Here is a 17,436-nt window from a genome sequence, read left to right as displayed (position 1 = left end):
CAGCATCAGGCAGTGTTGCTTAACTATGAGTATCAGAAAAGGCTTTAATTAGCGTTATAACTGATGCGTTGGCATAAACAAAATGTGTTGTATATGTGAGAATGCTCATCTCTCTCTCTCTCTCTCTCTCTCTCTCTCTCGCAGGTAAAGCGACGGTCTACAAAGGTCCGGCTGTACAGCCTAACTGCCCTACACATGCCCCGTTACACACTCGAACGCTCTTTCGCTTCTGACGTGAACTGCACACACACAATTCTCCACACATCTACTTGAAAACAGAAATGTGTGTGAGTGCACACACATCGACACACCATCTGAACTGTTCCGCAGCCCTCAACTTTAAACAAGCGAGGATTGAGATGTTTGGATTCTGTTGAGCGTTACGATACACAGACACGACACTGTTCTCCCCCCTCTCTCTCGCTCTCTCTCTTATGATGTTTGATTTCTTTAACACTGTCTGGAGCCATTTTTAAAAATAAGTATTTGAAAGTAAAAGATAGTTTTAATCTACCATTGCTTATTAAATGCCTGGAAAGATTTGTTGGTTCCTGTGCATTCTCTCCTGCTCTGCTGGATTGTTTCAGTCTGTCCTGCCTTTTTGTCACATTAACAGACTTTTCTTTCTGTGCAAAACAGAAAATGCGTTCAGGGACAGGAAACATGTAATGGTTACTGTAATTACTTTTTTTTTTTTTTTTTAAGAACAGTATCCCTTATATTAACACCAGGAAATAATCTGGCCTGGTCTGAGATGAGACATCCTTTTGCATTTTTTTTTTTTTTTTTTTAATCCCAAATCTGTATATGAAGTTAAATCTATGAAATACTGCTCTATTGTTGCAGATGTGGCATTTCTCTACTTGTGTATGTGGTTTTAGGTTCAAAGCAGTTAGGCTAGTTATTCACATTTCTTCAACTGCATTGTATGCAAGTTCAGAACTTGCAGTTAAATTCCTTGATCTAATCAAACACGGCAGAGAAAATATTTGCCCGTTTTTTTTTTTTTTTTTAATCCTGTTTTGTACAAAGCATAAAAATGCAAGAATTGGGCTTCTCGTACTCCTTCCTCTCAGTTCAGAGGCGCGAGTGATGCTGTAGAATTTTTTATACAGACAATTTTGAACTGAGAAATGTTCTGATGCAGAAGCCATTGTTCTGCATAAAAAAAAGTAATGGTTTGAAAGGTTTTTTTTTTTCCTTCAATTTTTTAAAACTGTTTCATTCTTTTAGGATGGGTCTGTTTTATCCTTAGTTTGTCTGTTAAAAGAAACAATGAAATACACACACCTTTTCATTTTTCAAGCATTTTTTATTCAAAGAAATGATAGTTTCACAATAAATAACCATGCTTGTACAGATTGCTTAAATTTCGACTTTTTTTCCCCACTTCCTAACAGAGAACAGATCACCCCTCTCCCCTCCCACCCATTTTAGCTGTTTCTTCGTGCAATATTGAACACAGTCATTACTACAGGAAGACAGACTTTTTTTTGTTTTTGATTTTCATACAAAACAGAAACCCAGCCATCAATGGTGCACTGAGAGGATGACCAATAATTAAAGTAAGAGACTTGGCATTATATACAAGTGAAGGGTCGTTTGTGTATGTGTGCACGCACACAATAGTGAGAATAAATGTAATCCTGCTATTTTAAGGATTTGAACATGGATAGAGTTGGACATTCTGCTCCAGCACATTCGATATGTAGCTCATGTTTTTTCCATTTGGAATCTAAAAGGCAACAAAAATTTAAGCAAATCAGTCATCTTTTTTGGGGAGGGGGGAAAAAAAAGGCAACAGTAATACACACTTTACTGTATAATCCTGCTGCTCTTTTAAATCTGAGTGATGTTTATTCCCTGGAACAGTCTGTCTGATAAGAGAAATGCAAGTATTAAATACTTTGAAGTGATTGATCCAACCGTCAGAAAAGTTCAAGTCAAGAATATTAACTAAAATTAGACAAATTTGGCTTCAGAATCATTCAGCAACATGAATGATTTCCACTCAGAAGTCTCTTACTCAATGTTTTTTTTTTTTTTTTTTTGCATACCTGATAAAACTGCTTCTGCTACAAATTTAGTGACGCAAAAAATATATATATACTTTCAAACAAAATTTCTGCAAGAGGATTTCGAGCAGTCAATAAAGGGAAAATCAGAAAGGGCAGCATGAATATAACGTCACTCGAAGGTGAAAATAATTACGAGTTACACTAACATAAGGCTCAACAAATTAAAAATCATTTTATTCCTCTTCATTCCAAGACTGGAAAAAATATTCAACCATACACCAAAAATCTAATCAAATGTTCTATATTACACCATATCATCTGGCCAATTATCAACATCAGGTTTATGTGTAAATGTTTAAGTTTTATGCAAACAGTAAAGGATGCTTGATCCTAATCAACTTTCTTCTTCTTAGCAACTTGGCAGAACTTTCCCCCCGCAATGTACACTTAGAAAAACTATCACTTCCTCCCCATGAATGTTCACACACCTTTTAATATACCTATGTATACACACACAATCCTTCTTTTACCCATGCAAGCAACTGTTTTTTTTTTTTTTTTTTTTTTCCTTTTTCTTTTGGAGCATCTAAAGTGGCAGTCAGTCGTACAGGCTTCCCTTCATTTTGGTTTCTTTTCAGAAAATGGACCACAGGCATAAGAGAAAAGTGGAAGATGCCATCGTATGGCTTTTAAAAAGACTGTTTAAACAGCAACAACTGCACAGTTGTACGGCGGCAGGGTCGAAATCAGTTCGTGACGAGACGCTTTCTTGCTTCACTGCGTAATTTGGCTCGAGCTAGTGAGAAATTTGTGTGATTTGCATTAGCTGTGGTATTCTAAGTCGTCTCTTACTGGTGATCCCCCATGATGTGTGCACACTCGATTTTTGGAGCAGATTTTTAAAACCTGGATTGGACCAGGCCAGTCTTTGTTCTGTTTACACGGAGCTGATCTCAATACATGCGCTTAGATGGGGGAGGAAAAGTGAATTGTGAAATTGTGGCCTAAAGATGATGTGTGACGTCTCAGTTGCTGAGCAAAAGTTCTGTTGCCGTCTCCACGTCCCACGACTTCGAAGACAAAGCTACTATTACTGCGTTCTGCAATTTAAAAAAAACAAAGAGAAATGACAGAATCAAGCAGCTTATTAGGCATGGTTGAAATTTAGTGCAGTGCATGTATTTTGACTTTAAACAGCAATTTATGACACTGGAAGAAATTTTTAGATTTTTATCCCCGTCTAACTAAATAAAGTTCCTCCTGTGACTGTTTGGATAAAACTTCACCATATTTATAGAATAATCAATTTATGGCACATAAAGGAAATATCGTCGTCAGGCCAAATGAATCGAAGTGACTAGAGGCACACTGATGGGTGTGCGACAGATTTAAAGATTTTATAATGGATGTCAAATCATAAAATAGTTATAAATACCAAATGAATGAATTATGTAAAAGTTTACCTAGGAAATAAATAATTTTAAATATCTGTTGATTTCAAAATTAATTCAAATCAAATTTTAATAATTCACTTTACTAAATAAAATGCATTTACACCCACTGGCCACCTGTTCAACTAATCAATCACATGGCAAAAACTCCATGCATTTAGGCACATCGACACTGAAGTTTAAACCAAGCATCAGAATGCAGAAGGCTGCGTAAAGCTGGTGGGCTACAGGAGCAGAAGACCACACCGGGTGCTGCTCCTGTCAGATAAGAATAAGAAAATGAGGCTAAAGGTTGCACGGGCTGACCAGAATTTGAAAATAAAAGACTGGGAAAAAAACGTTGCCTTTCGATTTCTGCTGCGATTTTTACATGGTAAGGTCAGAATTTTAAAGCATGGATACGTACTGTCTTGTATCAACAGTTCAGACTAGTGGTGTAATGGTACGGAGGATATTTTCTTGCCACACTTTTAGTATCATTTGATTTAAATGCTACAGCTTCACCTGAGATTTGCTGCTGAGCCTGTTCATGACCACGGGATAACACGCCATGTCAAAGTTAAAAATATCTCAAACATGACGACGTGTTTACAGGGATCAAATGACTTAAGTGAGTGAGGGAGTGAAGTCACATGACTCAAATGACCTCGATGTCACCAGATCCCAAACCGATGGAGCACTTTTGGGATGTGGTGGAGCGTTAAACTCACATCATGGACGTCAATATGGACCAGAATCTCTACCGAAGGTTTCCAGCACTGAAGGCAAAAGGGGTCCGACACGGCCCTGGCAAGGTGTATTTAACGAAAAAGTGCCCGATGAGTACTTACTAGTGTCCGGACACACTGCATAGCTATAACGCTTAGTACTTAAATAAATAAGTAAGTAAATAACACACTAGATAAATAAATAGATGAATTCCCCTCATAATGAAGAATATGACTTAAAAACAAAAACAAGTTAAAAATTCCGACATGGACAGTTGTGTGTTTATTTCAGGTACTTACTTTGTCAAAGCCCATGGCACAGAGTTTGTCTATTTTGCGTGTGTATTCGGGACTAGAGACGGGCGCGCCGGCGTAAACATGAGACCAGAGCCGAGCGGTCTGTTTGAACATCTCAGGATTCTGTTTATACTGAAAGAATCAAAGTACAAAGTGTTACACAAACACCACAGAGTTACATTTTTTCCGCTACTGATCGGTTCTGTTCATTAGTCAGGACTAAGATGCCTGAGACTAAATTATAGTAGGCTAAATTATCCATCCAGTACATAGTTATCACACACACACCTACCTGATTGGCTACGACAGCATCCTGAGGATCATCGGGCTCGGCTGCGGCTAGCAAAGCCTGGAGTGAGAGCAAAACCGTGCGCAGAGTCATCGCTGCGGCCCTGCAAAGAGTCAGAGTGAGAACAGGTTAGTGCACATCTGTTAGTGCATTATTTTTATTTATTTATTTTTTATTAGAAAGCAGAACTTCACTCTGGAGCTAATCTGGACATACAGTAGCTAGAGAGTTTGATCTACAGTGGTGTTAGCACTAAAGCAACCTGGTATGTTTGATCACAATGTAAGGAGGTAAAGCTCGGCGTTATTAGCAGGTAGAACAGCGAACTCTGTGTCACACAAGAAACTGTTAACCAAAGTGAAATAAAAACAGATCCTAACATGTTTGCAGATAGTGTTAACTTGCGTTTTTTTTCTTTTAAGCAAAGGGAAAAAAAAACACAAACTCTTAAAAGTTGGTATAAACAAGTCATAAACGTTGATGAGGGAAAAAAAAACGATGTTTAAACACTTATTGTGCTGTTAATCATCTCCCGTGTCATATCAAAAGCTTTGAGTTTCACTTCAACACATTTTCCTTCATTGGCTTTTTAACTTAGTCTTGGCTGTTTCAGGGAGGACATCCGGCAATGTGGCGATCGATCCCTCAACAGGAGCAGCCGAAAGAATAACAACATTCATTTAAACAGATTTTACAAAAAAAAAACTGGCTTTTATAGTAAAAAAAAAAAGGGTGGGATAAACTGTGAAGCAAGTGATGCTTAAACAGAGTACACACAAAAAAAATAAAATAAAACAGACTCGGCCATCACTCCTACATTTCCAATATCTGTGATAAATACAGGTTCAAAGTTGTAGCACTCTGTTTGCATTAATAATTTTTTTTAAAGCGTCTTATGTGTCACGGTTAGTTAAATATGAGTTACAGGGAAGAAAAGAAGAATTAAAAAAGGATCAGAAACTGAAAAGCTCAGAAAAGTTAATGAAAAAAGGGACGAGCTATCATGGAGTAAATGTGTTGTGTGGAGTCATACAATAATCTTTGACCTTGTTACCATGAACAATTCACCGTGTGCCACTCAGCAGGGAGTGGGATCATAAAAAATGTGTTTGTTTTTTTTATGCTTCTTATTTTGAGCAAATTTATAGAAAGCACAGCATACATAACGCATCCATTCCACTGATGATCAGACAAGGACGGCATCAACCTGGTAAAGTATTTCAATAAACTGAACAAAAGAAGGAAACAGGGTTTATTTTCCACTTGACAGTCAAAACAGACATCTGTTTAGTCATTTAACGGTTAGCGTTAAGCAATGTGACCAGTTTAGATCAGGAGTGATTAGATGTTTCTGTGATCTGCTTTTACAGCACGATCTTAAGTATCATGAGACTAGGACCAGAACAACACTAGTCCAGCGCATGCTCTCCCTGAAAAACGCACAAACCTCAGAGACTGTTCAGAGGAAACTGAGCTCAACTAATTCAACAGTAATTTTTCATAATATTGCCTCTGTTCACCACCACAACTCATTTTAATTGAAGCAATCTAAATGTGATTGAAGTGTAGACTTTCAGCTTCGATTCGAACCGATTAACAACAATTTACGGACCCTTTATAATGTATCTCTGTTTTTATGAGCTCAAACCTAACTGGACAAAAATAGACATTATTTGTAATACTGTGCAGTCAATGCCTGCCTGAAGTCTGGAAACCACGGACAACGACAAATATACAGAGTTTCGTCCCTTGAGCTACTTTGCCAGGCGTTTAGTGCAGCTGCCTTCAGTTTTTCTTTAGTAAGCAAAAAACATCTTACCTGTGTTTGAGGTCAGGTGACAATTTAAAAACACTCCATCTGTCTGCTTTAGGAAGTTATTGTGTTTCTTGTACAGTAGATTTTGGATCATTATGCATCTGTACTGTGAAGCAACAGTCTGTTATTTGACTGAATCATGTCAAAACAAGTGTGTCTCTATACATTAGAAGTCTTTAGGTGCTTTTATTAGCAGTTAAAATTGTCAACAGACACAAGCGACCCAATTCCACTGGCAGCCATACCGTGCCACACCACTGCCTCCACTGAGCCCTTCCTCATTCCTACTTCTCCATTCCCTTTTCTCCTAAACATTTTGGTAAATGTCTTGCATCCTAAAGAAAAATCATCTGTTAGAAGGCAGGTCTTGATTGTACATTTTAACGACACACCCGACCTCCTCTAGAGACTTGTCCAGATGTTGTAAATGAAAGCATTATGCCATCTTCTGTGGTCCTCTAGATATGTTGGTGTTGCTGACCTTGCCTGCGTTTTTTCTTCTTTTTAAAAATGTACCAAATTTCACCTCCAGACATTTGATTTCCTTAATCCTTTATGAAATAACTAAGAAACAGGCTACACTTGGCTATAAAACTACTTATCAGCCAAATATCCTATTACTTTTAAGCGTTCAAAAATGGAAAATGGGACTATAAAAATGTTTCACTGTAATTCCTAAGCAGTGAATGTAATATTTGTGTTAGGCGCTCACTGATGTGCTTCATTTCAAATCCATTTTTATGTTGTACAGAGGCAGAATTTAAATAAGGAATCATCACTGTCAAAAAAGTGAAGACAGTGACTGTTTGCAAAATATGCAAAGGCAAGATTGGCAAGATGATGAAAAGACTATAAATTTGCTCAGCCAACAGAAAAACAGCACAAAAGGGGAGCTAATATCCAAATCACGTGGAAGAACCGCACCACAGCCAGACAGAGCTAAAAGAAACAGGTTCATTTGTTTATTAGAACACCAGCAAGGCCTGTGAAGACATCACTGATGCCAAGACATTTTACCTGGCCATTAAAACAAAAATAAATGTTTGATTTCATCCTCATTAAGACTTTCCAAGTCTCCTGTCACGCGATCAGGCAGTTTAGTTACCACGGAAAAACCAAATCCGGTTACCAACAACTCTGGATTAATTGTTTAACACTAATTGTATTTCCTTTCCTTGCCAAGGTTGCCAGATTTTCCCCACACAAAATCCACTTATAATGGACACCACGTATATACGTCATATCTGACCATACAATGTATATACGTCATATCTGACCATACAATCAAAAACGTTTGCCAGCGCAATGGATTTAGAAAATATTTGTACCTAAAAACAAATGCAGCAGAAGACTGATGTAATAAATTTGTGCAACACCCTTGATCCAGCAGAAGTCACATATGAAATTTGATCACGAGTGCCCACCAGAGACGTGCTCATAATGCCAGGTAAAAACAGCTCTTTATTTCGACTTGAGATTGAGTGTGACAAACCATCATAAAAAAACAATTGTGATAATATCATGGATTGTGAGCCATATTCTTCGTCTCACCCTTACACACGGCACAGGTCATTCTCAACAAGTCCGACTCAGAAAACTGACGCAGAGACCAGTAGCTGGTCTATGCTAACGTGTACTGAATACGACGCTGGGTGATCGTTCTTCTCATCTTTGGTCACGTGAAAGGAATACATGAATCTGTCAGTGTGATTTTTTTTTTACAACATTTTTGATAATGGCACATTTAGTTTTCATGCGAATCAAAGTTGCTTTTATACAGTTCAAGGATTTATCACGTTTGGCCTCGTAATGTTTTTTGTTTTGTTTGTTGCCAAGGTTATCATTCAGTGGAAAAGCACATACGATTAGCCGTAACTCACCACTGGTCTTTGAGAATGTCCAAACATATTGCTCCAGTAACTGAACTTATATTGGGATGCCAGATCTTAGTAATAAACCGCACCTGAAAGGCAAAAAATAAATAAAAAAAATGCACTGATACTCTGATGCAGCGAATTCCATAACAATGTAATATAGTAATGATGATAGCTGATAAATGAAACTCCTTACAATTGTACATTTTTACAGAAGCTTATGACATGACCTACAGATAAATAGAAAATGTCAAAAATATATTTAAAACATACTTGGAAAAAAATTACCTTTAGCCTTCAGCACTTTCATGAAAACAGTGTAGAAAAACCTGTTTATTTGCCTAGTTTGCGTGTTGGCTTCCTGGGCTTAAAAAGTTTACAATACGTCCCTTGCATATAGTAAGTCAATATTCCAGCCTTAATGCTGGTAATCTGAACAAATACAGATCCATCAATGACATGATCAGTACACTTATTTTCTTATTATCTCTTTTAACAAAACTGGTACACTCTACCAGAAAAGGTTCAATCCAGAAAATCCAAACCTTAATTAGTTATTTGGTTTGTCTCTATATGGAAGCTCTTAAGAGAAAAAAAACACCCTGAACAACATACACACTAATCTGCACTGCATAGACGATCATGTTACTAATAATAAATACTATTCTGAGTTGTGTGTAACTTATGAGGTCTATTTCTCTTTTTATTAACAGAATTAGTCCTCGCTTCATTTTTACCCAGAGATTATTTAGTTTTAGTCTTTCAGTTTGTCCAGCTCTCTCACATCCTTATGTGTATGGACACATGTATTTAACAAATCTGCAAAAGCAAATACACAATTAGACTGAACGCTGTGCTGATATTGAGTACAACAGCACTTGCTTTTCATACATCAGCTATATAAAAAAAGTAATGTTTTTCAGTTGACATTATATACGCAATATGACCAAATATGAGGGGCATGCAAGTCATTCAATTCCTGAATGAAGGCGGAAAAGACTGACCAATGAAGACTTTAAGCACAGTACTCTGCTGATGGTCTTATCTGCAGTAAAACATCTGAATGGTGCAAACAATTTAAAGAAAACCGTACGTCCCTGAACAATGATCCCGGCCGAGGTGGCTAATTCCACATTCAGCAAGTGAAACGCCTGATCTTAGAAAATGCATGAATAACTTGTCACCGACTTGCAAACAAGGCGCATCTGTCTATGAGAAACTCAGCTGGCAGTTGTTGCCACATACACCGTACAGTCCTGACCTTGCTCCAAGCCACTTCCTCATCTTCCGGCCATTAACGGAGTTCCTGAGAGGCCAGCAATTCAGACATGAAGCAGGCAGTCCAATCATGGCGCCGGCGTACTGAGACAATTTTCTACCTTCATCTAAGCACTAGTGAAACCCCAGTGATAAGTGCTTAAGTGTAGCAGCGAATTACATAGAGAATCAAAAAGAGATTTTACTCTCAAACTGTGTTCTTTTATTCTGCACAAAGTCCCAGTTTGACTTGAACACCTCTCATATTATGTTTACTTTTGCTCCATCAGAGAAAACAGTTCCCAAAGCAGCCATGTCACATAGTCTGGCCAAGGTCTTGTAATAAGTGTAGGATTAAGATAGAATTATAATTTTATTTAACAAAAAGTTAGTTAGCGGGGTTACACAAGCAGGGAAATGTCCCAGTGTTGTTATACTAAATGTCAGAACGCTTAGGATGACACTTGATTGATCACATTTTTTAAAACAGATCTTTAGATCCAAGGTTTAAAAGATTGTGTTGGTTTTCTCTCCTATTAAACACCAACCACGTCCTCCTGTGACAGCAGCGCAACATCACTAAACACATCATAAATAATCCTACAGAAACACGTTTCAGGTGCGGTCGCTCAATAGGACTGGAATTTGATACATTTTTGTACCTGAGCCTCCAATAACGAAACTGGACTCCATATTAACTTAAACACCGCTCCTGTTATATTGAACTTTTAGTCACCTAACACACAGTATGACTGCAAAACAATCCCTGCTATCCATTATCACTCAAATGAGGATGGGTTCCCTGTTAAGTCTGGTTCCTCTCAAGGTTTCTTTCTATTGCCATTCTTTCTAAAATGCAGTCGGGTGCATTTTAATTTATACATATTTTCTCACGTTTCCTTAATTTTCTTTTGACTCTGTAAATCTTCATTGCGACAATGATCATTGTTAAACACGCTATACAAATAAAATTTTATTGTTTCATTGTGGTGGTTTCTTTTAAAGGTTTTAGGAGGCATGCCCTTTTAAAAATCCCATTAGAAACCCCAACAATAATGTAAACGATAGTTCGTACACGACTAATAGTGTAATAGTAACAGCGTGCAGCAAGGTTGTTAACTCGGCTGTTACCTTTGGTGGATTAAAGGGATACGTCTCTGGGATCTTGATTTCGAGTTGATACCTGCCACCTGGAAATCAAATTCACTATTAAATGTTTATACAATCTTCCAAAAGCATTCAGGAAAACTAATAATAATAATAATAATAATAATAATAAATCCTTACCTTCGTATGGCGTGTCTGGAGGTCCTGCGATCTCCCCTTTTAATTCGGTGAAGTTTTCATCCACCAGGTCCACCTTAATCTGATTTTTACTCGTCTGTTCAGAAGAATGGAGAGGAATGAATAAAGCAGAAGTGCAACTAAACCAAGACCTTATTTTTTCTTTTCTCCTAAATGTCATGTGCTTCTCCTAATGCTGAATATCATATAAAGTAAACAGGTTAACGATAAATAACATTTATGCCACTTTAAGGGCCATATTTAGAGACAGCTCTGTAAGGAACCAGGACAAAGAAGCTGGCCTGTCTGTGTGGAAATGTCTACTGTACTGTACTTACACAGGAGCTAACCTGGCTAGCTAGTTAACTAGCTAACGCGTTAACAAGTTAACAAGAGTAGTTCTCTAAATTATTTAATTATTTTATTCATCTGTGAAGTGAGACAGTTCTGTACCTCCTGTGTCAGGTGGTAATGTTTTGACAGAAAGGCTAACAGGCTAATGGAGGGATGCGCGCGCCCTTGTCAAATTAGCAGGTCTGCTAACGAATACTAGCTAAACATTTAGGGCTTTTAATAGGAAATATATTCAGTATATATTTATTAATATTTGTTTATTCAAATTCATGACAAGTTTTTAAGAAAAACAAAAAAAACATTTATTATGTAGCATACACGGACTGTAGGAGTGACATTTGGAAAGCTAACTAGCTAACTTGCTGAGGTTTCAGCAGTTAGCCGGAGCAGCTGAGACCAAAGTGTAACCTTATATATTATATATATTCATCTTTTTTATATACACTATAATTAAAAATAAAAAAAATGCGAATTTCAAACCTCTTCGCTTTTGAGTACTTCTTTAAACTCCCGTTTGATTCTCTGCACGGCGATGTTGGCCATGTCTGTCTTTAAACTCCCGTGTGTGTGTGTGTGTGTGAGTGTGTCCAAGCAGCAGCAGTGTGTTTGTGTTGAGGCCTGCGCTTTACACCTCCAACTCTCTCTCTCTTCTCTTCTCTTCTGTCTCTCACTCTGTCCTGTTCACTTCTTCTTCTTTTGCACTAAAAGCTGCAGTCCCCCCAGTCTGGAAAACGAGCACACACACACACACAGTTGAGAATATCCGTTGCGACGTGAACGCGCTTTTCCCTCGCGCACACACTTATTATAACGCCACAGTTATACCCTGTGCGCGTGCATACTGTATGTGTGCGCGTGTGTCGTGTACAGTTATACTGGGGCTACACTCGGATTAAGTCCCACTAGCAGCCTTAATGTGTGTGGTGATTGAAATTAAGGATTTCTTTTGCAAGTCACAAGGTTTTTTTGGGTTAAATTTTCGACAACAGAGGGTTTGACATTATTTTACCCCTGGCAAGGCAACGGTGAAACATTATGGCCAACGTATGGGAAATATCAAGCATGCAGTTATCCTTGGTAAAGCATTTCGACAGTTTTAAAGTGGCCCAAACCCTTTTGTATTGGTGGTCTGATTTTATTGGGTGTCACAGTGGCGTACTGGCTAGCACTGTGGCCTTGCTCCTGCAGGGTTAAGAGTTCGATTTCCACCTCAGGTGTGTGTGGGTCCTTTGCATGTTTTGCTGCTTTGTGGGTCTCCTTCAGTTTCCTCCTACATTCTAACGACATGATGATTACGTTTCATTGTCGATCCCAATTGTCCATTGTGTGCGAGCCCTGTGATGGATTGTCATTCAGTCCAGAGTCCAAGTCAGAGCTGGTCTTCTGGTCAATTGCTAAATTAACCAGGCAAATAAAAAAGGTACAATAAAATCATTCATTTATTAATTACATTCATCTTCTAAACAAGTCCTCTATAAATTCATCCAATCAGTCTGTCCTATATGGACGCACCAAAAATACATCATGTTTTACCGCATTAGCACCCCACCAATAAATCAGTACTACTTACTACCTCATATGACCTTGTCGGTTCAAGGTGAATTACCAAAGGTGACGGAAGGCACAATGTGAACGAGGAGATTGTTTTAGTGGCTTTTACAGTGATCCAGTGGTCTCCTTTGTGAAGTATACTGTAACTGTGGCCCTGTTTTGGGAGACCTGCACAGAGCGCTGACCTCGCTAATGCTCTTGTGGATAATTGAGCAAGTCTGAAACCCATATGATATATTTACAAGTTTCTAAAATTTATTTTATCTACATCTTTTATAACCGCCTTTCCTGTACAGGAGGACTGAATGATATCTAAGAGGACTTAGGGCACTTGGCAGGGTATACCTTGGACAGGGTAACAATCGACCGCAGGACACACACACACACACACACACACACACACACACACACACACTATTGGGAATTTAAAAATCTGCATGTTTTTGGACTGTGGGAGGAAACCGATGTGCCCTGCAGAAACCAACCAAGCACGTGGGAAACATGCAAACTCCTCACAAACAGACCTAAAGGGCAGGAATCGAACCCACAGTGCTAAACACTAGGCATTTATGCCAGCCTTAAACATTATTATTTTAAAAACAGTTTACTACTTCTTGGGCAACTCAGTGGTGTAGTGGTTAGCACTGTCCTCTTGCACCTCCAGGGTCTGGGTTCGTTTCTGGCCCAGATCAAATCCCATCTCTGTGGGCATGTAGTTTGCATGTTCTCCCCGTGCTTGGTCGGTTTCCTCCGGTACTCCAGATTCCTCCCACAGTCCAAAGACATGTAGGTTAGGCTAATTGGCGTTCCCAAATTGCCCGTAGTTTGTGAATGGGTGTGTGGGTGTGTGTATGTGTGTTTGCCCTGCGATGGATTGCCACTCTGCCCAAGGTGTACACTGCTTCGTGCCCTAAGCATCCTGGGATAGGCTCCAGGTCCCTGTGACCCTGAATACAGGATAAAGCCATATAGAAGATGACTAAGTGAGTGAGTGTACTACTTCTTGGGCGGCACAGTGGTATAGGGGTTAGCACTGTCGCCTTGCACCTCCAGGGTCTGGGTTTGATTCCTGGCCAGGTTCGATTCCCATCTCTGTGTGCATGGAGTTTGCATGTTCTCCCCATGCTTGGTGGGTTTCCTCAGGTACTCCGGTTTCCTCCCACAGTCCAAAGACATGTGGGTTAGGTCAATTTGTGTTCTCAAATTGCCCATAATGAGTGTGTGTATGTCTGTGTGCCCTGCGATGGTTTGGCACCCTATCCAGGGTTTACCCCGCCTTGTGCCCTAAGTCTCCTGGGATAGGCTCCCTATGAACCTGAATACAGGATTAAGTGGTATTGTTGAAGAGTGAGTGAATACTACATCTTTGGAGGTTGCCTGTCTTGGTCTGTACCTGTACTTAATACTTTGTTATAGACTTTGAAAAGTGATTTAGATAGCAAGCTTGGATTATATTTATATTCTTTGAATTTAAGGTGACTTTCAAAATAGGCAAAATAAACCATTTCCTGTTATACAGTCTGTGTCACACAAGTTCAGTGCATCTGTGGCATCTGTATAAACTTCAGATCCGACCTCCATGGCAAATCAGTTCGGACCCGGACCACACCTTAAATTATCAATGCAATAATACAATGTAACAAAGTGTATGTTTCCTACCATAAACTTAATAAAAAAAAAAAAAAAATATATATATATATATATATATATATATATATATATATATATATATCGTTCCGGCGATCCTGCCCAGAGATGAGGCTAATCGTGATAGTTTCCGTGTTTGACGTCAGAACAGAACGCTCAGTGTTTCAGTATAGCGGACACACCCGCCTTTGATCTGCCAATGTTTAAACACCTAATTGAATTTTGTCATTTTAAATAAAGAAGTGCGACAAGCGCGCTCACGAAAGAGCGACATCGCTGCGACGCTCGTGCGTTTTCCATGCGCGTCCACGCCGCGGTGAGTTCAACACCTTTCAGAATCTGAAACTTGTCTTTGTTGTTCACTGGGTTTACATTTATTTAGTTTCAGACTGCATTAAACGTGAATGTACTTTGTTTAAAACCTCGCAAGAAAACACATTTATAAATGTCTTAAATTTAGCGGTTTTATAAATAAACACATTAAGTCCTCTTCACCATGAATCATTTTCATAGCAAAGGTCATTTAACAAAGTTTTATAATATACGTCTTACAGGTTCAAAGTAAAACTCCCTTTCTTATCTATCTGCATGAGAACACGATCTTCAAAGTGCCATTTTAGTAGAGGCCTGGGAAGACACCTGTCATATTGTCCAAACTATTAATGGTTTAATATAAATAAATGGTTACTCAGAACATATCTAACTACTGTAAAACTATACAAGTTCATCCTAATATTCCTGATAACTGTCTTAAATGTAATAGTAAAATAGGTACACTTTTTCACTGTATGTGGGAATGTGAGAAAATTAAGAAAGTGTGGGAAGAAACCTTGTACATAACTTCTAGTATTATAGACAGTGATGTTCCTGTAGATGCTAAATCATGTATTCTGCATATTTTTCCTAAAGATCTTTTAAATATAAAGAAGAAAATGATTTTTCATTTCTGCTTGTTGCAAACCCAGCATGTTATTGTCTCAAAATGGAACGACAGTCAATTACCTACTTCAGGTCAATGGTCAACTTATCTTGCAAAAGGGAAAAAATAAGAACTTCTACAGAGGTCAGGACACCTTTTGTACAATTCATGATGTCTGTATAAAAACTTGACTATCTCTGTCAGGAGTTCTTTTTGTGGCTGAGAGTAAGATGTTGTTGGATATATATGGGGTGGGACATTGGACAGGAGACAGGTGTTTTTTGGTATTAAAATATAATGCAAAAATCCATAAAAATAATTGTGAGAAAAAGTAAATTTACATTTAATGTAAATAAGCAAGTTTAATAAAAGTTATTTGCTTATTAATAATTTGCTTATTGCTTAATTGTTCCAGTCCTTTGAATTTGAATAGAAAGTTCAGAGAGAAGATCAGATCTGTACAGTTTAATTATAAGTTTGAGCACCCCTGTTCTAGGTTCTCCAATCTCATAGCATTGCCCAAATATATAAATTAAAAACTTGATGGTGTTCCCACTTTGCATTTAGTGTTTGATTGAAACGCCTGAAATCAATAATTAACAGGTTTGCCCAATTGTGTGTGAGCATTTACCCTATGATGGGCTGCCACCTCATTCAGGGTGTCGTCTGCCTTGTGAGCTCCCTGTATAGGGTTGCAGGGTCTATCAAGGGATATAGGGAACCCTATACAGGAAAAGCAATATGGGAAATAATGTATTTTATTCTAGGATTACTTGAGACTGTTTATTAAATGCAGAATATAATTTTATGTATATATTTTCACTATCTTCTCATTACCAAAAGATCTCATCAAACTATCAATTAAGACTAGCAAAACATTCAGTATGAATAAATGTTATTGTTGATAATGGCAACTAATGCAAGAGGAGATAATGGTAGTGATGGAAATAATGTAATGTACAAAATGAGCAGATTTTCACAACATTTAACACCAATGGCAATTTAGAGAAAAATCTAACTATTTACAAAATTGCTTCCATGAGTAGGACCACATGGTTTTCAATTACATCAAAATCAATTAATTATTAGATGTAATCAGTTTTTATGTCCAATTTTTGAAAGTTATAATTATAAAATGACGAACTTGAAAGCTATACATAAAATTACAAAATAAATTATGACATTTTTAAACAAACGAAGAGAGACAGCTGACATGGCTTTTGCATTTGTCCGGTGCTCTTCACCTGGAGACCTCAGGAACAATTTTTCTACAGTTGTCAATTTTAAAATAAAACGCTTTTTGTGTAACAATAACACCACAATTACATAGTTTGGGGTGACTGACATATATTACATATTATTACTCAATCACTCACTTATTGTCTATACTGTGTACAGGGTCAAAGGAAACTTGGAGCCCAGGAGACTTAGGACAATAGGCGGGTACGCTGTGGATGGGGTCCCAATTCACTGCAGGGCACACACACACACACACACACACACACACACACACACACACTCACATGCTCATTTACACACTACAGGCATGTTGGAAACGCTTGTTTATCTAATCTGCATGTCTTTTGGCCCAATTTGCACAAGTTAGCCCTTGTTACAGTAGCTATAATTTGAATGTCTTAATACATTTTATAACAAATATAAATTTTTTATTCATAAATGTAAATTTATTAATAATACACCCATCTATGTTGTATTTAAAAATGAAATTATGAGATACTTGAAAATATTTTTTTTTTCAAAAGAATTTTACTTTTATGTGAGTCAATGCGAAACATTTTAGGTCCTGTACAGTGTCCCCCCCCCCCCCCTTTTTTTTTGTGTGTTTTTTTGTTTTGTTTTACTCAACAGTGTTACCTACTGCAGTTTTTTCATCCTACATTGCCTATGCTATTTGAATTGGTTGTTATAGTTTTCAGCAAAATAAATAAATAAATGAACAAATACGTTTAAA

General features: G+C 37.9%; 2 protein-coding genes across 5 annotated transcripts in view; one reads left to right on the top strand and one right to left on the bottom strand.

The window, feature by feature from the left end:
- The window catches only part of pds5a (PDS5 cohesin associated factor A), a 32,558-nt gene extending 32,018 nt beyond the window's left edge, over positions 1-540 (top strand). For all 3 annotated transcript variants that reach the window (XM_053479623.1, XM_053479625.1, XM_053479622.1), the window contains one exon: positions 145-540. In XM_053479623.1, coding sequence (XP_053335598.1) covers positions 145-148 — 4 coding nt within the window. In that variant the 3' untranslated portion in view covers positions 149-540. The remainder of the gene's footprint in view (positions 1-144) is intronic.
- Positions 541-2,225: 1,685 nt separating this feature from the next.
- On the bottom strand, positions 2,226-12,158 carry ube2kb (ubiquitin-conjugating enzyme E2Kb (UBC1 homolog, yeast)). 2 transcript variants are annotated; one of them, XM_053479626.1, is made up of 7 exons: positions 11,828-12,158; positions 10,997-11,090; positions 10,841-10,899; positions 8,459-8,541; positions 4,766-4,865; positions 4,477-4,605; positions 2,226-3,118 (listed from the first exon to the last, which is right to left on the bottom strand). In XM_053479626.1, the coding sequence occupies exons 1-7, from the start codon at positions 11,888-11,890 to the stop codon at positions 3,044-3,046; spliced, it is 603 nt and encodes a 200-aa protein (XP_053335601.1). In that variant the 5' UTR covers positions 11,891-12,158; the 3' UTR covers positions 2,226-3,043. The 2 variants fall into 2 exon arrangements, with proteins under 2 accessions (XP_053335601.1, XP_053335602.1); XM_053479627.1 differs by lacking the exons at positions 8,459-8,541; positions 11,828-12,158 and having other exon boundaries at positions 10,997-11,026.
- Positions 12,159-17,436: the final 5,278 nt, after the last annotated feature.

This window comes from Clarias gariepinus, chromosome 20 (assembly GCF_024256425.1).
Source record: "Clarias gariepinus isolate MV-2021 ecotype Netherlands chromosome 20, CGAR_prim_01v2, whole genome shotgun sequence".
Classification (NCBI taxonomy): Eukaryota; Metazoa; Chordata; class Actinopteri; order Siluriformes; family Clariidae; genus Clarias; species Clarias gariepinus.
Note: the sequence above shows the minus strand (reverse complement) of the source record. Positions and strands in the feature narration are given on the sequence as shown.

Coding starts and splice junctions, on each gene's coding strand:
- ube2kb (XM_053479626.1), bottom strand. CDS start 11,890: ATGGCCAACATCGCCGTGCAGAGAATCAAACGGGAGTTTAAAGAAGTA. Junction 11,091..11,827: donor AAGTACTCAAAAGCGAAGAG/GTTTGAAATTCG, acceptor TCTTCTGAACAG/ACGAGTAAAAATCAGATTAA. Junction 8,542..10,840: donor ATCCCTTTAATCCACCAAAG/GTAACAGCCGAG, acceptor TTTGCCTTTCAG/GTGCGGTTTATTACTAAGAT.